The sequence below is a fragment of the Triturus cristatus genome, chromosome 8 (genome assembly GCF_964204655.1).
Source record: "Triturus cristatus chromosome 8, aTriCri1.1, whole genome shotgun sequence".
Classification (NCBI taxonomy): domain Eukaryota; kingdom Metazoa; phylum Chordata; class Amphibia; order Caudata; family Salamandridae; genus Triturus; species Triturus cristatus.
Window position 1 is genome coordinate 278959610 of NC_140591.1, and position 23711 is coordinate 278983320.

The following is a 23711-nucleotide window of genomic DNA, read 5'->3' on the forward strand; positions in this document are numbered from 1 at the left end:
GATACCTTGTCTATCTTTGTTTCATTTTTCTAAGAAGACATTTGAAATATTTTGCCCAGTTGCAGTTGGGGCTCTATTTAAGTCATGGACTGCCTGTTGCGATAGATTCCTGAGTTGTCATGTTTTGTTGATCATATTTATTCAGCTGAATATATGCAAGGCTTCTTGGTGCTACATAGACAGTTGCACTGAAAGTTCGATACTGAAGAGGAAGAAACCTAATAAAAGCCAGTAAAAATATATACCATCATCATAATGTTCTAAAAAATGCATATTGAATTTAGAACAGGGTCAAGATTAGTTATTAAAAAAACGTTTTAAGGAAATTAATGAATTTTGTCAAGCAGGACTCTACCCAAAGTCCTAAAGAGGGAAGATTACATTCTTGCTGGTGCCACTGAAAATTTTAAAGTTACTTCATAATCATAGTTCTCCTTCAAAGGATCCTCATTTAAGTCATAAGCACTGAAATGTCCCTTCCATGTACAGGCTCTTTTAGCACCCTAATCTCACATATTTATAAAGCCTTTAAGTAGAAAAGCACACTTTAATAATGAATCAAATCAGTTTAGTTTTGTAGTCTGACTGAAGGCTATATTGCCTACATTTTGTTTACTGTATTTTGTTTATTTGTACTAGGAAATTTAATTAATTCTAAAATAGGTCACAGAAGTAAAAATAAGATCCATATATGTAATATATCATTTACAAGTGTTCCAGAGATCCAGCACATAAGCAGGGCAGTTCACTGCTTTAATTATTCATGATGATTCCCAGAGGAGATATCCTAGCTCTGCAAGTTACAATCCTTGTCATGGGAACTTGGAAAATGTAGTGGTGACCTGAGCACAGACTGCCTCCTGGTTTTTGCCAATTTCATTTGGTCACTTAGAATTCTGGGGTATTTGAATAGATGTTCTTGTAGACCATGAAGGACTTGGAGGCCATCCTATGCTTAATAGACAGCCTGACACGTGTCTGGTCATTTCCAATTTGCTAAAAGGGATGCCGTTACTGTAGCAGGGAGAGGCAGAGGCACTGTAGCATGTAGATGCACACAGTGTATGAAGGAAAGGTGTGGACACAGAAGAGCAAGAAAGCTGCCCAGAATGAAAGATCCAGAAGCACTTCATTGGGGCAAACACAGTGTGGGGGATGCTGTAGCTGTACTGAAACCTGGGAGATGCATGCGCTGTCGGACAGAGAGAGGGGGGCTGACTCTTTCAAAAATAGAAAAGCAGGAAACCCATTGGGGGAGAGGGCAGCAAAATCCTAGAGAGGGAGAAGCAAGCACAAATGCTACAGTAGGAAGGGGACCTGGATCTCCAGAATGAGATTGCCCCTCTTTAATGTATGTTTTTCTTTTTCAGATTAATCTTGAAACTATAATCAAGTTTTCTGATTTTCCGTTGTCAAGAAAAACATTGAGAGGTAAGTGTTAACTTTATGCTGCAGTTGATTTACTGAGGTTCTAATGCAAGCTAAGGTTTGTTACAGCCACTTCTGACAATTATGATAAGGATTTACATACTTTATAAGAAGTATGGCAGCATCTGTACAATATAACTAAAGAGCAGCAGTGGCCTGTCCATATGAGCTGAGGGGCCACACCCTCAACCTTCTTCCCAGTAAGAAGAGTGTCTGTCAGGGTGAACAAAGGTCAGTCTGACTGACATCTTCTTGTTCAGGTTAGGCAGCCAGGAGCTAGATATGTGCTAACTGCGCATGCTTCTGGCTGCCTGAGCTGAACTTTTCCAGGATGAGGATTTCACAGCCCTGGAGGCATGACCTCCTCAGCCTGACTAAAGTGCCTCGAGCCCCTCCCCCTCAGTTTTTTTTTTTGTAAATAATTTTATTAGTTTTTTAGCGTACATACAGAGTATACATTTGATTACGTCATTAATAGCCATGTAACATTCGTCAAGTTATGTTGCTATCAGAACAGAAAAAACATTAGGGTCCCTACGTGTTCTGGCAGGCATTTTGTTTCTGACCCTGTGTAGGCGCCTAGTGAATCTGGGTCTCCTGCCAGTTTGTTAGTTACCGGGGTCTATCCAGTGAATCTTACTACTCTTAAGTGGCTGAAAAAAAAATGCACCCATTTGGACCCAACTGGGGAGAATAACTCCGGAATGGAACGAGGGGGGCTGGTAATCAGCACCTTGGTTGCTGCTGGTCTGTTGGCACCGAGCATCACTGTCACACCGGGAGTCTTATGGGGGATGGGTGGCGAGACCCTTTCGGGGGGCTCCTGTGATGCGCTGGGTGCCTCGGGGTCGTACTCTGCCTGCGCGGCCTCGGTGGTATTCGTGGAGGAGTTGTATGTCTGTTTGAAGCCGTGGAGGAGCTTTGACCTCTCCATGGATATTGTACTTATCCGTGTGCCCCTCGCCTCTTCTAGCCTGATTGCGCCCTCTTCCGCTGCCCCCCATTCTTGGACTGCGCCCCTCCATGCCGCTATCGGGGGGCCACTAGGAGAATGCCAGTGTAGTGTAATGCAGCACTTAGCTAGGAGTATGGCCAATATCACAAAGAGGGTTTCCACCTTCCTCTGCTCTTTCCGTTTAAAAATTCCAGGGCTCTAGCCTCCCAGGAAGCGATGCCCGTCAGACCCGTGACCGTTAAACTCGTGGCATGTACGTCTGCTCAGTAGGACTGCAGGGTGGTGCAGGACCATAACGTGAACAAATTGAGCCTCTGGCATGTGGCAGCGTGGGCATTCAAAGTGTGTCTCTGGGAAGAAGCGCTTGAGCCGCTCCGGCGTGAGTTACGTGCAATGTAGTATGTTGAATTGGATGTTTTTAAAACGTTGATTACGCAACTTTTTTTATTTTTTATGATGCTCTAGTGCTGTTGACCATTCCTTATCAAATAGCGCCCAGCCAAATTCCTCCTCCCACTTTAGCCGTAATCGTGTTAGCAGTACACAGGTCTATGATTGATTGATTTATATATCCATGTGATAAGGTGTCTCCCTGCTCCCATGTTCAGTATCGTGTGTAGTGTGGGGTGTGTTTTGGGTTCCCCCTCCGTAAAGTCCCACGTTCTCCTACAGTCCTCTATGAGTTGTCTGTGAAGCCGGAATTGTCCAGCGGGAAGCCCACTTCCCTCTGCTATGCCTTCAAACGAAGTTAACTGACCATCCGTAAACAGGGTATCCACCTCTGTGAGTGCATATTCTGTCCATATTTGTAAATCCCTGGAGGTGTAGTGGTTAGGTCCCCTAGGAATACCTGCTAGTGGCAATTGTAGGGAGTATAGTGGCGTCGTTCGAGTAAGACGGTGGACCCGCAGTATACAGGATCTGGCTACCTTCACCAAAACGGGGTGGGAGGGATTGGTTCTGGTCCCCGGGAGGAGCATTCGGGTGATCTCTGGAGCTGACAGTGCTCCGCTGACGCTTCCGTTTCCTCTAAATGACACCCCGCTGTCCAACGCGAGACCCACTGAAACATGGAATACCTTGCCTCTATATCTCCGATTGGAACCTGATTATAAGAGGTTCCGCAAAACCCTTAAAACCTGGCTTTTCTAGCTCTGCCGAGACACCTCTCCTGGTTTCTTTGAGTATATACTGGCGCTGTGAGACCTACGGGTGATATACGCGCTTAACAAATACCAAATACTGCAGTTGCTGCGAGGAAGTAAGCCTCAAAGGAAGGGGCCCCTAGCCCACCGCGGTCATGTGGTAGCTGTAGTGTCGCCATAGCTACTCTGCTGTGACTACCGCCCCAGACCAAGGTCAGCAGTAAGGAGTTTAGGTCTTGAAAAAAGGCCCGGGGGGATCACTGGGACATTGGCAAAAAAATCAAGAAGACTGGGTACTATTATCATTTTTGATAAAGCCACCACCACAATGAGGGCCGAGGGAAGCGTACGCCAGAAGGTGACCTGGGTCTTGATCCCCCGCAGGGCGCGAAGTGGTTGCTCTCAAGAAGATCCCTCGGAGTATGGTACAGCCTGATTTCTAGATATCTAGGAGCGGCCCCTTTCCATGCTAACCTGACTTCCCCAGCTGATAACTCCCAGTGGGGGGCATCTGGATGAAGGGGATAGATAGTAGATTTGGTCCATCTCACCCTCAAGCCCGCAGGTCTCCCAAAGTAGTCGAGTGTAGCCCACAGAGGTCGCTGTGATGTCTCTCACATATTTGAGAAGGGCATCCGTGTATAGAGACCACGCTGTGGGTTCGCCCCTCCAGTGGTATACCCCAGAGTTCGCCCCTTTCCCGAAGTCTTATCGCCAGCGGTTCCATTGCAAAGGCGAACAGCAACGGGGATAGGGGGCATCCTTGACGCGTCCCACAGGACACCGGAATAGGTGAGGAGATATGTTGGCCTATGCGGACCCAGGTGGTGAGGCCGGTGTATAGTAATTTAATGTAAGCCAGTAGTTGGGGCCCCATCCCTACTTGTTGGAGAACCGCGAATAAATACTGCCACGCAAAGGTATCAAAGGCCTTTTCTAGGTCTAGTATAAGGCAAGCGGCACGCGGGAATCGGCCTCGCACCCCGTCTTGAATGTGAAATAGCGGACCTAGATTCTGAGAGGTGTTTCTCCCTGGCATGAACCCACACTGATCGGGGTGTACCAACTGTGGGAGCACCCCATTACTCGGTCTGCCAGAATCTTCCCCAGTATTTTGCATTCGGACACAAGTAGGGTAATAGGTCGATATGATGACCTAAGCAGTGGGTCCCAGTCTGGTTTGGGGAACGTTACCAGTGTTGAGTCACGCATGGAAGGGGGAGTGTTTCCCCCTCTGGTGCCGCCCTATATACTATGTTATGTCCAGTTGTGGGGCTAGTTGCTGGGAGAACGTGTGGTAGTATTCTATGGGGAAGCCGCCATGTCCCGGGGCTTTGTTTTTGGCTAAATGATGGATCGCGTGTTTGATTTCCGCTGTTGTGATGTGTTCGTCTAGTGCAGTCTGGCCATCTTCCGTCAACTGTGTCAGGGTAATGGAGTGTAGTACTTTTTGGATGTGGTCTTCTTTGTCCGGGACTAGTTCCCTGTACAGACCACTATAATATTCATGGAAGGCGAGCAAAATATCTGCTTGCTAGTAGAGGATCTCACCGGTCGTGTTTCTGATATAAGTGATGGGTTGGGCGTCTGGTCCTGCTGGACAAGCCATGCCAGCAGGGTTCCAGCTTGGTTTCCCTCCCTGTGGGTTCTGGCTGCATAAGCGCGGAAATTGTATCTGCGTAAATCTGCTCAGGTCTCTGCCTATTTGGTCTTGGCTTCTGCTATTTGTGCAGACCCCCCCAGGATATTGCGGCATAGATTTGCAAATTTAGTGGCACAAAAATGGAAATTGAGCGGCACAAAAATGGAAATTTAGCGGCATTATTGCGGCACTTCATTTTACTTGTAATTATTCATTTTCAGCCTTAAATCAATGTAAACTGATTTAGCAGAGTTTTCCACTGTGAAACAGGCATGTTTAAAGTGTTTGTTGCTCTACAGAAGCACAGTTACAATCTGCAATTCGTGAGAGGGGGTTCTATTTCTCTCCGAGGTGTTTTAGCACCCATGTATGCACCCCTGCCGGGGCACCGCTGCCTACTGGACCGGTCCAGAATGTGCTACACCCGTGGCCAAGGGGAGTGTTTGCCTCAGGGCCAGAGTGACTGTTCTATCTATACCAAACTGCACAACTCCATCTGCACGTGACTTAGGTTTGGAATGAAGTCCGCAATTAAGTAACAGCAGAGGGGTGTGTGCAGGGCTTTAAGTAGTATGAAAAACCTGTTGGGAGGTCTCTCATAGGGGCGTGCCTGATGTAATTAAGGTTGTTGCTTAAAACACTTAAGCTAAAAATCTACATTTAGTATAGTGTGCTGCCCCGAATGGTATTTTCTGCTTCTGTCCATTCATCCAGATTTATAACACAACGTGGCCATGCAATTGATGACCTGCATATGTCTGCACTCCAGCGCTTCCTCTGATAGGAAATATGCCCCAGAAGGATCCCATGGCTGGAAACTGACTTGCTCCCTCATTAATCGAAATGTAAAGGGCTCATGTAAAGGGCTCTCATACCTTCGTGTCGAGTCCGCGCTATAATAAACTGCGACCTCAAAAAAAGGACCTGCTTAGTAGAGCTGTCCCTCGGGTCTAATACCAGCCAGTAAGCACACGTAGAGTGGAGCTATCCCTCTAATTATCCATCTTCTAGTTAAGGCTGAGAGAGCAGGGACACCCTCAGTAAGCCCTCATGGCAGGTCCTTGCACTGCACAGCTGGCTCTCACACATACATGCCAACATTTTGAAATAGAAAGAAGGAGATTTCGATAGAGAATAAAAAGGGGGGGCTTTATTTTCCTCCTTTTGGTACATTCAGGCAAAGGAAATTTAAGGTAGCAGACAGTTAAAAAAATAACTTTGGGCTTAAAAAATGGGCGCCTCCTGCCTGAACCAGGTATGCTGGCATGCATGCTCATGGTACACAGCTCTTGGTAACTCCATAGAAGGCAGTTGCTGTCGTTAGTCATTTCTCAATGAATATATCTCGTTCAAAACTGGTCTTAGTGAGGTATCAGCCAGCAGGCCTATCCCTTGGATTAATGTTGCTCAACAACAGATATCGGACAGCAGAGCTACCCCTCGAGATACTCATGTAACCTTCAGCTACAACTCGATGCACGTAATTATTTCAAGCACAAACACCAGCCCTTTGCTTTAGCAGAGCTACTGGTGTTTATAAGACACTGGGACAGCAAAGTAAAAGCAGCAGCTAATTGAGCAGATCAGAGATAAATGTCATCCATACAGAATTGTATACACCCTCCATCCCCTCCCCTGCCCCCCTCCTGCCACGGGCAAATAGGAACTGGAAAGGGAAGGAGGGGACTAGAGCGAAGGGACAGCGTTGAAGAGATGTGGGAATGAATCTATTAAGGGGAGGGATGCTGTCACGGCGAGGTGTAAAAGAGAGAGGCAAGCGCAGCTGAAAATGCAGCCTCTTAAGGCGTACAATTGTGTCAATGGGCAGGGCCCACTGACAAGACTGTACTTCTCATTTCTGTATTCCCTAAGGCCAGCCGCAGTAAGAAGCAGGCAGGTAAGCTGTACGGTGCCACGTAGTGACGTGTGCGCGTACAGCCTATAAGATATCATAATATTTTTTTTAATGCCTGCCGGAGACCTTTTTTGCGGGCAAAAAGGTAAATATCACGGTAATCGCGCTCCTCTGCTGATTTCGTGATTATTTAGCAAATTGCAAAATGCTGGAGGGTCTGTTTGTGTGTGGAGGTTAGCCTGTGTGTCTGCCTTTTTGGATAACTGTGCTAAACGTTGCTCTGTCCCCTGTACCTCCTGCTCCAGTGTTTTCTGCACCCCCGCTATTTGTCGGATGCATGCACTCCTCATGACCACCTTGAAGGCGTCCCACTCAAGCGTCCTAGAGTCTGTGGAGTGTGCATTGTCAGAAAAGTAGTTTTGGATGTTCTCCCTCTTTTCATGTTGGAACACAGGATCCTCCAGGCAGTCTCGTGGGAGCCGCCAGGTGGGGACTGGTGGTGAGGGTAAACGCCAGCGAAGCGTCAGAACGTGTGCATCGTGATCTGATACCACCCTGCCTAGATAGTCCGAGTGTTGCGCTTGGGGAAGGATCGAGCGCATACACATGAAGCGGTCCAACCGTACTCGTAAGTCGTGGGGGATTGAATGGAATGAGTAGAGTTTAGTTGTCGGATGTGCATGTCGCCATGCGTCCGTCAACGACCAGTGATTTGCCCAGTCTTGGAACCGGGATTAGCACGTGTGGGCTTGCAACTTTGGGGCCAGCGGGTACGATCTGTCTAAGGTGAGATTTAACACGCAATTGTAATCCCCTCCCAAAACCCTCGGTGAAGATGTGAATTGTGCCAGAGTGCGTGACAGGGTTTCCCAGAATAGTGTTTGTTCCATGTTTGGAGCATAGATGCTGCCTATCAGTATGGGCTGTCCACCCAATAATCCCTCTGGCAGGGCGTATCTCCCATCTGGGTCTATCTGTCTCTTGGTCTCCAAGGGGACTCTTGGCCTGAGCCAGATGAGGGCTCCTCGCGCGTATGCTGAATATGTCGTGGCGCAAAAGGTTCCCCTCCATCTCTTTTGAAGTTTGTCCAGTTCTCCCTTTGTGAGATGAGTTTCCAGTAATAGTATGACCTGCGCTTGCTGGCGATTAATATAAGCGCAGATGACGTAGCCCTTCGCGCTGTATGTATACCGGGGGCAGTGCGCCCACAGGTGTAAGTGGACTTCATATTAGCGTGTCGGCCATCTGCGGCGTGACGGCCGGCAGGGCCCCAGAGTTCTCGTTATCACTCCAGTCATTGGGATCTTCTTCTTCAGGCGTGAAAATATGTGGGGTGTCTTCATGATCAGAGATTTCCCCCCATTTCTACTGCTGCCTGTAAAGCCTTTTTGCACTCCGCTATGATCTGTTCCAAGTCCTGCAATGCTAGTGCTTTAGGAAGTGGTTGCTTTCCTGACTGACTCCGGGTGCTCCGTGTTCCGCGTCTTGGGGGGCCTAGCCGCCCTGGATCCCAGTGTTGTGGCACTTTTCTGTTTTCCACTCTGTAGGTTCAGGTCCAGCCAGTCCGTTGCTTCCTGCGGATCCGTGAAGAACACCGTGGTATCCTTGTGGATTATTTTGAGCTTTTGCTGGGAACAACGGAGAGTATTGCATGCCTTTATCTCGTAGTAGTCTTTTTATCTCCAGGAAGGATGCACGTTTCCGTTGTACTGCCTTGGAGTAGTCTGAGAAGAGCATGACAGTTTTATCCTCTACCATGATGGGAGCATTCTGCCTGGCAGGCACGTAAGATGGCATCTGTTAGACCTGGTACCATGGGCGTGAGTCTCCCTTCCATGTTTTAGGTTTCGCCTTCGCAGCGCGCATGCGCTGCCAGGAGGAGACCTTTAGAAATCTATTCTGTTTTTCAGGCAAAAACGTGCACGCATTGCATTGCTTTGAATGGCAACGCGTGCACGTTTGGCGATTCCCTTGCTCCCGCAAAGGAAACGGGTGCAGGCCCCCTCCTCTCTCCCCTTCCGCCTCCTCCTCTCCTCGTCAAACTTGTTTTTTTTACTTTCAGCGCAAGGCGCGCACGCTTGTTATATTAGGTATATTAACCACATTTCCACCCGCAGAACACAACCCAGTCTCCATCACTAAGTGCTAACTGTAAACTCCCAAAGTGTAGCGCTGCAGCTGCAATTGTACCAATATCACAGGCATCGCCATAGGCCCTATAATAGACTTCCTCTATGTCACTGAGGCGTGGCTCTCAACCTCTCTTTGACATTCTACCACCAATAGGAATAGTTTGGTGGAGTGGTGCACTGCTTATTGAAATGTCACTGACAATCAAAGAAATAAATAAGTAGGTGATAAGTTTCTTTTATTTTCCAAGACAAAAGATTTTTTTAGCCAGCCAACGCGTTTCGTTCATAAAATGAACTTCTTCAGGGCAGGGTAGGCGCTCTTGACAGTATCCAAACAGTAGGTAAGAATAGAAGTAGACACGATATAGCGCGTGGGCCACCTTGATAAGGGCCTAGTTACGCAATGTGCTGTGAACGCTGATCAGAAGGTCTCGTTCCCTCACGGAAAGACTGAGTAATGTCTCATTACTCAGTTTTTCCGTGAGGGAAATTATGGGACATGTAGTTTCAAGTGTAGCATGACGTAACCAATACAAAACCATGACAAAACGGTGCCGGAAAAGCTCCGATGGAAATAACATACTTGCTAAATATTTTTGAATCTTCTGCCAAAACATGATGTGGATAGCTATTTAGTATGTGCAAGTTTTGTTTTCTGCACGTTGTATGTAGCGAAAACGTGCTTTACTTGAGCACCAGAATTAATTACTCAAGATCAGATCTTTTCTCTAGGCACGGAGATATTAAATGATTTGCTCAGTATGACAACGTGTTGAGCTGACGCCGGGATTCAAATCTGGTCAGGTTCGGCTTTTGTGTTGGTGGTGCGATACTCTTTGTTGGCGCCCTTCACCGATGAAAGTCTTTAGGAAGTCCCTCGTTATTATCTGCTCTGGGGTTCATGCTTTGGAATTGTGAAATGAAGCTTCTGGGGGGAGGGCATGTCAGCATCTGAATGGTGTTAAATAGGCCCTAGCACAATCTGGATAGAGGCGAAGGGACACTAAAGAAACTGGTCGTATAGGTGCTGGAGTTTGATTTAGCCTTAGGGTATGGGCTCTGAGGGGATGGCACAGTCCGGGGCAGACAGAACTGAGGTTTAGGCAGTTTGTCATGGCCGTTGCAGGCAGTTTCAGCTGGTACAGGCAGAGACGTATGAGGCAAGCAGACTTGCATTTGGGGTAGCCTGAGTTAAGCAGAAAGGTATGGGGTAAGCAGAAAGAGGTGCAGCTAAGTCCGGAGCAGTTTCAGACGAGGCAAACAATTGCAGATGAAGGAGATAAGATCACATTTTTGGACAGGAACCGGAGGCAGTGAGGAAGCTGGTTGCTTGAGCACCATCTGCACTAGCTCTAGGCAAACTATTTAAACAGTAATTCGAATTTCGTGAACAAGCAGGGGCATCACTGCTCTTTGACAGAAGTGCATACACTCGCACTTTGCTGTTTTAAAGGAAGTTACAGGCATGTTGTGTGTTTGTGAAGTGCGTTGCAGCTTACAAAGGGCCTAAGTCTGAGTGTTGAAGTAACTAAACTCCCACCTCACCATCCCGTCCTCTCTATCCAACTCCCCATTTTATCTGTCTTCTCCACTATCGGTTTGGTTCACTTTCTTGCATTCTCTTGGTCTCTTTCTCTCTCACAGCATTATCTCTTCAATATTTACCCACCTCTGTCTCTTACATTATTTCATCATGCTGTTCCTCCCCTCCATCTTTTTCTCTTTACCACATCGTTTTCCTTTCTCTCCCTCCTCCCCTCATATTCTCTCCTAATTCCGAAATTCCATCTCTATATTTTAGTTTGTGTCTTTGTCATTCATTCTCTATCGCTCCTTCTGTCTTTCTCTCCCACTCACTAATTCTCTTACTCCCAATTTCTGTCTTTCTGTCTCTCTCATTTCAATATTTATTGGGATACTTTCCACACAAACTCTCTTGGACCGGAATCGGTCGTGGAATTTGGTGCACATACTCCATGCTGTCTAACTTAAATTGTCCCGGGTGCCCCCATACGATCCAGACTCTCCTTGGGTTACAGAAGTTTATTTTCCCTTTGGGCATAGAATGAATAGCCATATGTGTGATGAGTGTACAGTGGAGGTTTAGCTTCCCTTGAAAAACAAGCATTGGCATAGCCAATAGGTCTCGCTTTTGGGGCCGTAAAAGTGTTTAGCCATTCAACAGTTGATGTTGTTGCACCAAGGATATTATGCTGCATAACTAATACTTATAAGGTCCCAAAGGCGATACCTTTTGGCTATTCCAATGCTTGTTACTGATTGCCTCCTCTGTTTTTGATATGTTTTGCTGGTTTAGATGCTTTTGGCACTGTGCCTCTGCTATTCAGTGCCACAGTGCAAGTGCTCCCTTTGTTAAATTGATGTATTGATTAGTGACTCCATGATTGGCTTATTTGATTTACTTGTCAGACCTTAGTAGAGTGCACCATGTGTGCCCAGGGAGTGTAAATCAAATGCTGCTGGTGGGCTTGCAGCACTGGTTGTGCCACCCACAGAACCGGTCTGTAAAGTGTCTCAGGCCTGCCATTGCAGAGCCTGTGTGCAGTCTAGTACTGCCATGTCGACTTGGTAAGTGCACCCACTTACCAGTCCCTAAACCTTCCCTTTTCTACATATTAATCACCCCTAAGGTAGGCCCAAGGGCAGGGTGCATTGTAATTATAAGGTAGGACATGCCCTGGTGTGTGTGGCATGTCCTGATAGTGAAAAACGAAAATGGCTGTAATTCACTATTGCAAGGCTACCTGTCCCCATAGGCCAGAATGGGCAGTTTATAATCCTAACTGACCCAAGGAACATGGTAGAAATTCGAGTTTAGTATGCCTGAACTCCGAAGGATAAAATACATCTTTTAGTGAAGTTGGTTTTAACATTCTGTGTTTCAAAATACCACTTTTAGAAAGTAGTTATTTTCTTGCCTAACCATCCAAGCCTGCCTCTGTTAGGTTGGGTATTCCTTGTCTGGGTTGTGTGCGACAGGGGCTGGGGAGGCTCCAGGAGAACGGGTGAGTCAGCACAGGGCTGAATAGACCCATCTGCATGTAGAGTGGTGGGAGAAGTAGCACCTGGGTCTGCATAGGGCTCTGCCTGCCTTCCATAATGCTGGCTCCACCTCCTGTGGTGTGTCTGAGGACTGTGGCCCATCCAGACAAAGAAGAGAAGGAGTCTTGTAAGCAAAGTGTTTCAAGACTGACCAGAACTGGTTTGGACTAGGTACAGACTAGGTACAGACACGCTCTGCCTTCAGAGACAAAGGATTTTGGTATATAAAAAGGGGGACCCAGACCCCAGAACTTTAGATCACTTCTGGAACAACAAGACAAACCTTTGCCAAGGAGAAGAACCAAGGAAGATGCAGGAGTTTGGACTGCCCCCCTGCCAGTGTGATGGGTTGTTGGGTTGGCCTGCAGTGGCGTTTTCATTGCCAAGGAAAGGAGAAGAAACTTTTGAAGAACTTTCATCATCTTGCAGAATATTTCTCCAAGGGCTTGAACTTGTGCTTGCCTCCTGCTCAAGTCTCAGGGACAAAAGACTTCACCACCAGCTCCCCTCTGAATTTCCTTGCTGGGAATTCTGACTGCAGAAACCTGCGTGTCGCTGGGAGCTGGAAGCGTGACTCAACGAGAAGAAGAGTGTCGCAGTCGCAGCTGTTGCCGTCGCATCACCAACAGAATCATGCCTTCGTCGCAGCTGTTTACCGGCGCATCACCGGAGAAGCGTGTCGCCGTCGCATTACCGGAGAAGCGTGACGCAGTGCCTGCCGCGACTCCAAAGTTAGAGTTCACTGCACGGCCGTCGGGCGTGCACACATCGTCGTCTCATCACATCGCTTCAAGGGCGCCATCTTATCACATCGCTCCAGTGTGTCGCATCGCATCGAGGCGCCATCTTGCCGCATCGTAACCGGAACGCAGTACGAGAATCAACGTATCACCTCCTCTCCGGTAAGGACCAAGACGCATCCCCTACTCTGCGCAAGCATTGAGAAGCGACGCATCGTCTTCCCCCAAAGCAAGGAACCGACTCATCTCCCCTCCGCAAACCTTTTGTTTGTTTTGTGTTACGCATCCAGGTATTTTTGTGAGAATCGTGTTGCATTTATCCTCAACTTGAACTAAGTGAATTCTACCATCTATAAGTCTATTTTAAGTACATTATTGTGGATTTTTGTCGTTTGTGGTCTTGTGTTAAGTCTATATAAAGAATACTTATTTTTATAAAACCTGTGTGGTGTCCATCTGTAGTGTTTTCACTGTGTTAATGTATGTGTTTACAAATGCTTAACACACTGCCTCTGAAATAAGCCTGTCTGCTCGTGCCAAGCTACCAAGGGGGGTGAGCAGGGGTTATCCAGGAGTGTAATCCCCTTACCCAGACTTAGAAGCAAGTGTCCCTATTTGGTCAAAGGTACCTACCTCTGCCAACTAGAGACCCCCAGTTCTAACACCATCCCTGTCCCGGAAGTGGAGCAACTTCACCAGCATGGGGTGAGGATGCGAGCCCGGGGGCAGTGGTCGCGGCGGACCCTTGTGCGCCCTTTCAATGGAGAAGTATGAGGTGAGGTCCTCTCGTGGTGTAAAGGATCGGAGCCAGGCTTCTGTATATTCAACAGACTCTTTCCCCCCCACTCCCTCCGGTAGGTTCAGAATGCGCAAGTTGCTTTGCCTGGAGCGCCCTTCCAGATCGTCTGTTCTATCCTCCAGAGTCGCGACTCGGGCTTGCAAATCTTTGATAGAGTCCTGCTACGCCTTAGTTTTAGGTATCATTGCCGAGAGCATTTTTACCCTGTCTCCCACCGTGTCCGCCAGCATACTGTTGTCATCGCTCAGTAGATTGAGGTCCGAGGCCAGCGTTCCGAAGTGCTCCACCATTGTAACCCGTGAGTGCTCTATGGCTGCTAGCACCTTGTCCAGTTTTTCTGACATGGTGGCGCTGGGGTCTGTATTTGCCTTCTGACCTGTTAGTGCAGGGGATCCCGTCTGGTTAGGGGGCTGGGGTCCCCCAGTTGCCTTTAGACGACCCATGGTCACGGTTCTTGATGCAAGCTCCCAGCCACTCCGTTTGTGTAGCTAGCTGGGGGGTGGGTGGGGAGGGGCTGGTTGTCTATTGTTCTCTGACTCTGGGTCAGTTCCGACTGAGTCCCCCGGTCTAACTTCATCGTGTTCCCCCGCTCGGTCCTGGAGGGGCAGCCGGCTTGTGAGTAGCGCGCCTCAGTGATGCTTGGTCGGATCGGCCCCTCCTCCGCGTCCCCATGGGCTCTCCAGACCGGTCCCGGAATATGGGGTGTGTCGGGTCTAGTTTGCCAGGGCCCCCTCACCGATGATCCGTCGGGAGCTATGACTCAGTTCGCTCTCGCTTCGTGGGCAAGGTGGGTAGGCCTGCTGCTGCTGATTCCCCTTGGGGGACGATATCGTAATGCTGCTGCGGTTTGCGGGTGAAAGGGATAAGAGAGGCTCCTGCAGCTCATTCTCCGGTGTCAATTGTTTGGGCCTGTCGCTCCGTTCTGTGGTTCCCTCGTCTCAACTGCCCCCCCCCTCCTCTTTGAGGCTCACTCCAATTGTGTCTGCACAGTCTTTGGTCCCCAGCCATCTTGGCTGCCAGTACAAGTTTTCCCGCGCTGACCCCACACTGCCCACGCCGCCCCCCTGTGAGTGGCAGTCCCCCTCTCAGAAGTGGTCGGGACTCGAGAGGCCTCGTCTGTGTGCCACGGAGGCTACTGGGCAGTCCGATGGGGCCCTGGCAGTGCTTCCTGGTGGTGCCGCTTACCATCGCCACCTTCCAGCGATGGGGGGGAGGAAGGGGGGCGCCGAGCGCGTCTGCATGGCTCTCGGTGTGACGCCCTCCTTGCTTCGGCCTTCCCGGTTCTTACTCCCCGGTCCACCCTGCGAAATCCTTATTGCCCTGCGGTGAGCTGCAGCTCCTTCTCTGGGTGGATCCGGGGCATAAGATGGGCTCATGCGTATGCCCGTGAGGCCACCGGGCAACGCTCCGGGGTCCCGCAGGTATCCGATGGTCACCGGCTTGAAGGGCGCTCGCTGCAGGACCCCTCCCAGGCCTCAGTCCAGTCAGGTCTCCAGCCATGCTTTACGGTGGTGCCGGAGCAGCCGGGGCTCGAGATGCCGGAGCAGCCGGGGCTCGAGGCAGCCTCACGCCTTCACCCAAGAGGGTCAGGCCGTTCGCCGCACTGCCCGCCAGAAATGTCTTGTTTTCTCTGTTCTCCCTTCGGGATCACTGCCACTGCTGACGCCCTGCAGTTCAGGAGTGTGGCGCACACCTTTCGCTTTGATTTGGGCCCCCCCCCCCCCACCGTCGTCGATGGATGTCGCTTGATGGGCTCCCGGCACAGAACACTAGCAAGTTGCGTCCGCCATCGTGGCCCGCGAAGCCATGCCCGAGCCCCTCCCCCTCATGATGAGGGAGAAGTTCACTGATTTCCTCAGACCTGTTTGCTTCAGTTTCAAGCCCTTAAGTGCCATGGGCTGAGTGTCAATCAGTGACACCTCGTCAGAATGGGGTAGGGTCAGCAGGCTGCTGCCTTCTCTCATTAGCTTAACTTAGGTCAGCCAATGAAGGAAGGCAACAGCCCCAAACCTACTGGCTTCCACCTCTACAGTGAAGGTACGTTTTATTGTTTTTTTTTGTATGTTTGGCGCATGTGTGTGTGTGTATATATGTGTGTATATATCTGTGTTAGTGAGTGTTGTGAATGGGTGTACATGTGTAAATGCATGGATGTGAGTGAATGGGTGTGTGTGTGTGTGGCCGCCACTGCCCTCTCTGGGAAAATTACCAGACAGGACTGGTAAAGAGCAAATTAGAGGTTGAGAACTGTACATGTTAAAACATTTCTAATTGTATTTGACCCCATCCCCTGGGGCCAAATACAATTAAACAGGGTACTGGCATGCAGCCCCCTTACCCAAGCCTTTTTAGGCCCCGGGGACCCCAACCCCCGGGACTAAATTTAAATAAAAGGGGAGGTGTGCCTCGTGGCCCCTCTCGCCGAGTCTTTATAGGCCCCGGGGACCCCATCCTTATTTTAAAGGGGAGAGGGTGGGTGTGTGTTTGTCTGACTGTCTGTCTGGCTGGCTGTCTGTCTTGTCCATCCAGACCCCCTTGGAAACAGTAGGCATGCACAGCTGTTGTTATTTTACAGTAAGATGTTATTTATTTTGTACAAGGAGGACTTCGATCATATGTATCAAAATGATTATTATTATTCTAATCACAGCATTCATTATATAAGATAAAATGAACATTAAAAAATCCCAAAGTATTTTGCATCACACACTCCCTACTTCCCCTACTAAATCAGTCTAATCCCTACATAACACATATGTTTATGTGTATATTACCCATTGGTGGTCGCCACCCCTGAGCACCAATGTGAGAAATGGGGTTTTTGATTGAGGGGAGGAATACACTTTTCAAGCAACAACCACAATCCTTGTCAGGGTGAACCACAAAAGTCACTGAATTAACCTGTGCTTAACCCTCTGGTAGCTTGGAACAAAAGCAGTTAGGCTTAACTTAAAGGCAACGTATGAAGTATTTATGCAGCCCACAAAGAGTGCTAAAGTGAAGCCACAACACAATAAAAATCCTAAAACAATTTAGAATAGAGTAAAATGTAATAAATAAGATGAAACCATAATGAAACAAAATCCATTCCGTAGAGCAAGAGATATGCAATTTTTAACACTGAAGTAAAAATAGCTCTAAGAAGCAGAAAGCACTAACTGGGTATCTGGTCGCGCTTGACCGGGGCGAAGTCAGAAGTTCAGGCCGACTGCGATGGAGTGCGGGCTAGATTCAGGGACCAGGGTAGTCCCGCTGAAAAAATTATCCTTTCAAACTCCTGTGTGCAGAGATTGAAACTTCAGGATTTCACAGAAGGCACTCAACTGATGCCAGCCAATGAGCCAGGACCTGGGGACACACCTCTAGATTATCATGAACTCACTTCAGCAGAGGTCAGCAGGGCTCAAGCTGGTCCAGTTTCATGTCCAGTAAGAGTCGGTTGCAGCAGGTCAGCTGGGCAGTTGCATGCCGTCTTCTGGAGCTTGTTGTGTCCCTGTAGCACAGAACAGGTCAGCCAACTGACCCTTGGAGTCAGTCTGGTAGTCCTGGGTTCAAGCAGATGGTCCTATCATCTTCATGCTGCAGGGCAGTCCTCTGAAGAAAAATACAGGCCTCCAGCAGCAGGGCAGTCCTCCGTAGAACAAGACAAATCTCAAGCAGCAAGGCAGTCCTCTGAGAAACAAGGCAGGTCGTAAGCAGCAGAGCAGTCCTCTGAAGAACAAGGAAGTCCTTCTGTAATCTTCTTGAGTGTACTGAAGAGTGGGTCTGAGGGTCCAATATTAATACCTGGTGCCAGCTTTGAAGTGTGAAAAACTTCTGGAGTTTTTCCCCTACAGATTGTTCTGGAATTGCCTTTCGCCCTACCAAGATCCTAAGATGTCCAGGGTGACAAAAGCATGGTGACAAATTCCTTGTGAGTGTTAAAGCAACTCCCTTGAAATGTAAGTGGGCAGGGAAAGCTCCGCCCCTCCCATTTTGGCAGGATGGCCCTCTCCCAGCTGCACTCAGGTCCTATTGTTCACTGTCTGGGCAGAGTGCGCATTTCTGATGGGGTAGCAATAAACGGACCCAGGCAACTGGAAATTCCTCAGAAAGTCTAGGGCATGAAATAGCCAATGTTCTAAAAGGGGCATTCTCAAAATTGTAATTTAAAATCAGACTTTACCATAGTCAAAGTACAATTCATTGAGTCCAAACAGGGCATGCCTGCCTGCTCCCCACCAAAAGATTACACTTATTAAATGTAATAAGGTAAGCAAATATTATCCTATGAGAAGTTGGCCTCAAAGCAGAGAAAAACAAATTTAGGAGTTTTTTACTACCAGGACAGGTGCAATGTAAAAGTACATGTTCAACATTTTTAATCCAATATACCCTGTCCTATGGGGTGGGTAGGGCCTACCCTAGGGGCAAGATTTATGTATTAAAAAGGAAGATTTAGGTCTGGAAAAAGGTTTGCCAGGTCAAATTGTCAGTTTAAAACTGCACTACTAGGCTACGTAAGTGGTTGGCACAATAAGTGCTGCAGGCCCACTAGTAGCATTTAATTAACAGGCCCTGGATACATGCCGTACCACTTTACTAGGTTGTTATAAGAAAATTAAATGCACCAATCAGGTGTAAACCAAGTATACCTTGCTTTAATGGGGAGCACAAGCACTTTAGCACTAGTTAACAGTGGTAATGTGCACAGAGTCCTAAACAACAAAAAGGGTTCAGAAAACAGGGGGGTGAAGATAAAAAGTTTGGGGTTAACCCTGCTGAGAGTGCCATGTCCAGCAGAATGTCTTCCCCCCCAATGATGATATAGTCATTTTATAATGCATTTCTGTGTGTAGTTTTAATGTCATTTTTATTTCACCCCCTAGAGATAAGAATGACAGAATGTTCCCTCCATAACTTTGATCAAACGGGTCATTCATGTCTACTTACCTGGCCTGAGCCAATGATCTTTCTATCAGTTTCTCCATTTCCAATTTTCATTATGGCCCAAATTTTCTGTGAAACGCTCCAACGTGCAAAATGTTTCGTGAAAGACGGTCTCCTTGGGAGCACGCTTCCTCTGTGTTGACTTCACTAACAAGCTTTGAAAATGCAGTAGGTCTCGCCTTTGAATAAGTTAAAGCTATTCGCTTTGCTAATGGTATTGTATAGCAAAGCAAATGGCTTAACTTAATGAAAGGCGAGACCTATTGCATTTTTAATGCTTGTTTTATTTATGCTTGTGGATGATCCATTGCAAACAGATTCTATATTGATATTGCTCTCCTGTTTGAAAGACAGTCATGACCATGTAATATGCTTATCTTAATTTTAATTGAAGGGGATCGAATTCTTTTTGGTTGCCAATGTGCGCCTAGTCTGATCTCTCTCTGGCTTTGATTTTACCCTTAGGGGAAGAAAATTATGCATTAAACCACCACTGCTGCTATAGCTACTGCTTATTCTGATGGCGTATCTTACTGCGCGCACCTACTGAGTAGGGACACTGTGGAACTAGCCATGCTAACCTTAGCCACGTTTGGTATAGTCGGAAGCCAAACTCCAACCCCACAAATGAAAAGCCCCTCTTTTTAGAAAGTCCGATATAATGCACCATAAATAGCTTACAATACACTAACTTTTCTCTGCTGTTTCAAATCCCAAAAACAGATTGGTTTGTAATGGCATTAAGGGCATCTAGAAGACATATTCAACATAGGTTATTTGTTCAGACCCACATTATTACTAGTTTCCATGACTTAAGGTTTCCTCCAACGAAGAAGTGGGTGAATATAATTTCTTGTGTACAGACATCACACATTCATGAAAGTGCTCAATTACATCATATTCACTTTCAGAGGAACAGCCGCTAGATTGCTCTCTCAAATATCTTCAGGTATTCACTCACTAGCATACGGTGAATTAAGAGAAGAGGGGACATTACGCTACAATGACCGACCCACCTCGTCATACCTCATGTCTAGATGTCCACAGCCGCCTCAGCCAGCAGAGCTCTTGGGGTGTCGGGTGGGACAGTGAGCGAGTCCTTCTCTTGCACCATGACGGTCCTCAGTGTCGGCCTCTGGAACGCGCCTATGGGTCCTCGCCAGACCGCCTTACTACAGCTTCCAGATTTGGCATCGCTCCCCCAGGTCGAAGGATGCCCGCCTCTTTGTCTGCATGGACACGGGAGGGGGGGGGGTTAGCCTTGAAGCAGTTTCATCTCTCTCTATCCCATTACAGTGAAATCCAAGCCTCATTTGTGGTGGGATGGAGGGAGGGGGCAGGGCCTCAGAAGGAATACCCAGCTACTGGCTGACCTCATGCTTTAATTCCACAGCAGCACAGATGGCTGGCAGTCTGTTTCATAATCTCGGTTAGCCATTCCCTCGATGCACGTGCAGTTTGTAAAATAAAACTCTAGATCATAATGCTGCACATATAACTCCTGAACAGTGGGTTTATCTGCCGGGATAGCGTTTACCTGATCTGATGTACACACGTCTGCCCGGATTTGAGATACCAGCAGGCGATGCAAAGATCTCTCCCTCTGCAGCTGAAAGGCTGGGCACTGGGGCCGGGGATCGATAGAGAGCGCAGACATAAGCAGGTACTTGTGGCTAAACATGGCCGCAGGCTGTACTTAACAAGCATTGATCTCTTGTCTTTATGGGGCCATGTGTTTATAATTAGAAACACATGGCCCCATAAAGATAAGAAGGTGCTTTGCGACTGCAGCAAAGCAGGCAACCCAGTCCAGATCGGAGCCGAAAGGGCTTCAACCAAAAACCCTCCTTTCCAATGGCAGGCCATCGTTTAGCATAAACGGTGACTCCAGCCAATGGAAATGAGGGGCGTGGCTTTAAGTCCCTTTCTGAAAATCCCTCATCCACAAAATCTCTCGCCGAGCGAGAAGCGCTTTGAGCTGCAACGCTACGCGAGACCTAAAAATGATTGTGTAACATCTGGTCCAATAATTCTACTGACAGAGTGCCCATCCCCAATAGATTAGTCTCATCTTCTATAAAGAAGACAATGCTGGATAGATTAACCCAGAACTGATCAGACTTGCCTTGGTAATCCTGAGTTTGAAAAAGTTTGGAAAATAAACGTTCCCCAAAGATACCCTTGGCTATCCTGTTCATCTTTGAAATTATCAAGCTCACTTAACCCCTTCAGTGCCCATGACGAGCTGGACTCGTCATGGGCTGCGGTGGCGCTGTGCCCATGACGAGTCCAGCTCGTCATGAACTCCGCCTGCTAATGGAAGGCGCGGCACTGGGCGGGGAAAGGGGCGGGCATGCAAGGGGTTAAAACCTGTGGTTGTTTACCAACTTGAGTCTTCTCTGTGACAAATCTATAGAGTAATCTATCTTTGCTCCTTTTGGCATTAAGAAAATTGCAGACCCTCATTATTTTAGATTCTTTGTCTAGAACCTACATGAAGAGCTCTCTGCATTTCTCTTTTTTTGTAATTCTTGTTTTTGTTTCTTAAGTCTTTCAATGTAAACAAAATAGAAATAATGTATAGAGTCCCCTGGTTTTTATCACCTCTTTATTCACTGAAATACTTAAATGAACGTTGACACAAATGTAATTCTTGTAATACAGATACTGAAACAAATTCTGGGGAATTGGCTTGCCTATGTATGTTTCACACAATACAGCAATACATTTGTTTTTATTTCTTTTTAAAAACTGGAACATTGACACCATGCTCCAACACTGTCCTAAATTTATTAGGCACACTCTTCTGTCAAGTGTAGTTCGTTCAGCTTCCATACACCATTGTAGATTTCCTCTCTGCCTTCATTTAATAGGGTTTGTAAGACTTTCCCAGTTTTGGACTATAGCTCGTCAAGGGGCCTCCAAAGCCAAATCTATAGAAATTCTATGATAGCTCAAAGCTTCTAAATCTCTCCAGATTCCCAGCAATGCCTGCACTGCAATGCTGTATTTTTGGTATTGCTATTGTATCTGATGGAAAGTGTCTTCCTTGCCACAGTGTCTCAGGGAGGCTAACATGTCAGAGTAACTAACACATTTGGGTTCTGGAATAAAACCCTGTGTATTTAAAATTAGACTAATCTGAAACTCGCCCTAATGGTAACCTTGTGTGTACACAAAATAATTTACTGCCAGTCTTCCTCACCTGGGCTTCCCAAGCCTTTCTCCATTTCAATGTAGGTTTAGCAAGGGAGTGCACAGTGCTGTTGCTTAGGGTCTTCTAGGTCCTGGTGACTACCTTTAACAACATCCATTCCTGAGCAAACTGTTCTCCAGGCAATTTATGTCACTCCGAAAATGCACTTCCCCAAAGCATTACATGGATGTATATACCTGGAAAAAGTCTCATAGATATTCCATATTCATATTAAATTTCATATTTATTTGTGAAAATGTCATCATGGTGCCTGTCTCCCAGACATCTGACCTATCTACTTTCAGGTGATTGTGAAGAATATCTTGAATCCCTTTTCTTCTGTTTCATCCCTTTTACATTGGACCACTTCACATTTTCAGTAACTGCTTGTGAATAGTTAATATTGAGGACCTTCCCTTGAGCATTTGCATTTTAAAATTACTCCGCGTTATCAACCATTGTTAATAACTTTTCTTTTTTTGTATGTGTATGGATAGCCCAAATACTTGCTGTGGTAATCCTTCTTATAAGAGTTTACATCATTCTGTCAAATTCACCTAATTTTCCAGGGTTCATTTATTAACTGGTCAGTCACCAAGACATTCTAGGTGTTCAAGGGGCAAGTCATACTATGTTTTTCAGGACCATCAGTTGGCAGATATTTTGTCCATATCTTAGTTTTGTAAGTTCTCTCAGTCAAGTTTGAAATTTTTGGACATCAAATGTTTGCATAATCGCTGTCGTGTTCATCATTTACAGGTTAGGTTCTCTGTTTTACATGATAGAAATCAGTCTAATCATATGCTTGACAGTCCTGTCCCACTAATCAACCGCGTAGATTAAACCAAGAACTAGTGGGTGTTTTCAAACCATCAATTCATGACATGAGCTCCCAACAGATGTCACTGTTGAATCCTGTGAAAAAAGAGGTGATGCTTTTTCTTGACCACCCTAAACTTTGGTGGCCATCAGCAAGAGGTTTTTCCAGTACCATTTAAATAGGTCTTGGGCTTTGATGACATACATTTTAGTTCTTTTTTTCTGTTCTTTCTGATCAACACCGTAATCGGTGTGAGAAAGTGGGTTTCTGTTGCAGTGAACCCCCCCTTTTTAGGTCTCGCCTGACCCAGCGCATGCGCTGGTCTGGCGAGACTTTTTGAGAGGGCTCCAAAAAGTGCTACCAGGCCAGCCTAGAGCTACAGCTTGACCGCAATTACTTTCTCTTTCGCATCCGCACGGCCGCTTTGATGTTTGATCGCATAGACAATAGGTCTCGCTATTGGGACCTTAGAAGTATTTAGTTATGCAACTGTTGCATGGGTAAACACTTGTAAGGTCCCAAAGGCGAGACCTATTGGCTATGCCAATGCTTGTTGTTTTTGTTTCCAGAGTACTGATACTCTTTTGACTTGATGTGCTCTGGGTCCCTGCCAGTCAGGACCCCAGGGCCTGTGTCCTTTCCCCAAAACAAAACCCAATTGGCAACTCTGGCCACAGGTAGGTCCGTAGTAAATGGTACCCCATGTACCCAGGGCACTGTGACCAGAGAAGGCTCCTAAGGGCTGCAGCACCAATTGTGCCACCCTTAGGGGCCCTGTACCTTTTCACAAATACACTGCCTTGCAGGCTGCATGTCTTGGTGCAGATCAAAAGTGAAGAGTCGACATGGCACACATCCCTGTGTGCCATGCCTACCAACCACTGCACTGGCCTAGGTCAGTCACCCCTCTAGCTGGGTGCACTATGCCAGTGGTAAGGGCACAGAGGCATGAGCCCTGTGCCCCTACAGTGTCTGAGTCCATTCTCAGACATTGTAAGTGCAGTGTA

At 47.3% G+C, this 23711-nt stretch overlaps 1 protein-coding gene across 1 annotated transcript in view; it reads left to right on the forward strand.

The window, feature by feature from the left end:
* Positions 1-23711, forward strand: part of DDX10 (DEAD-box helicase 10) — an 867511-nt gene that overhangs the window by 16795 nt on the left and 827005 nt on the right. Inside the window, exon 2 of the mRNA XM_085621530.1 lies at positions 1371-1431. Coding sequence (XP_085477656.1) covers positions 1371-1431 — 61 coding nt within the window. The remainder of the gene's footprint in view (positions 1-1370; positions 1432-23711) is intronic.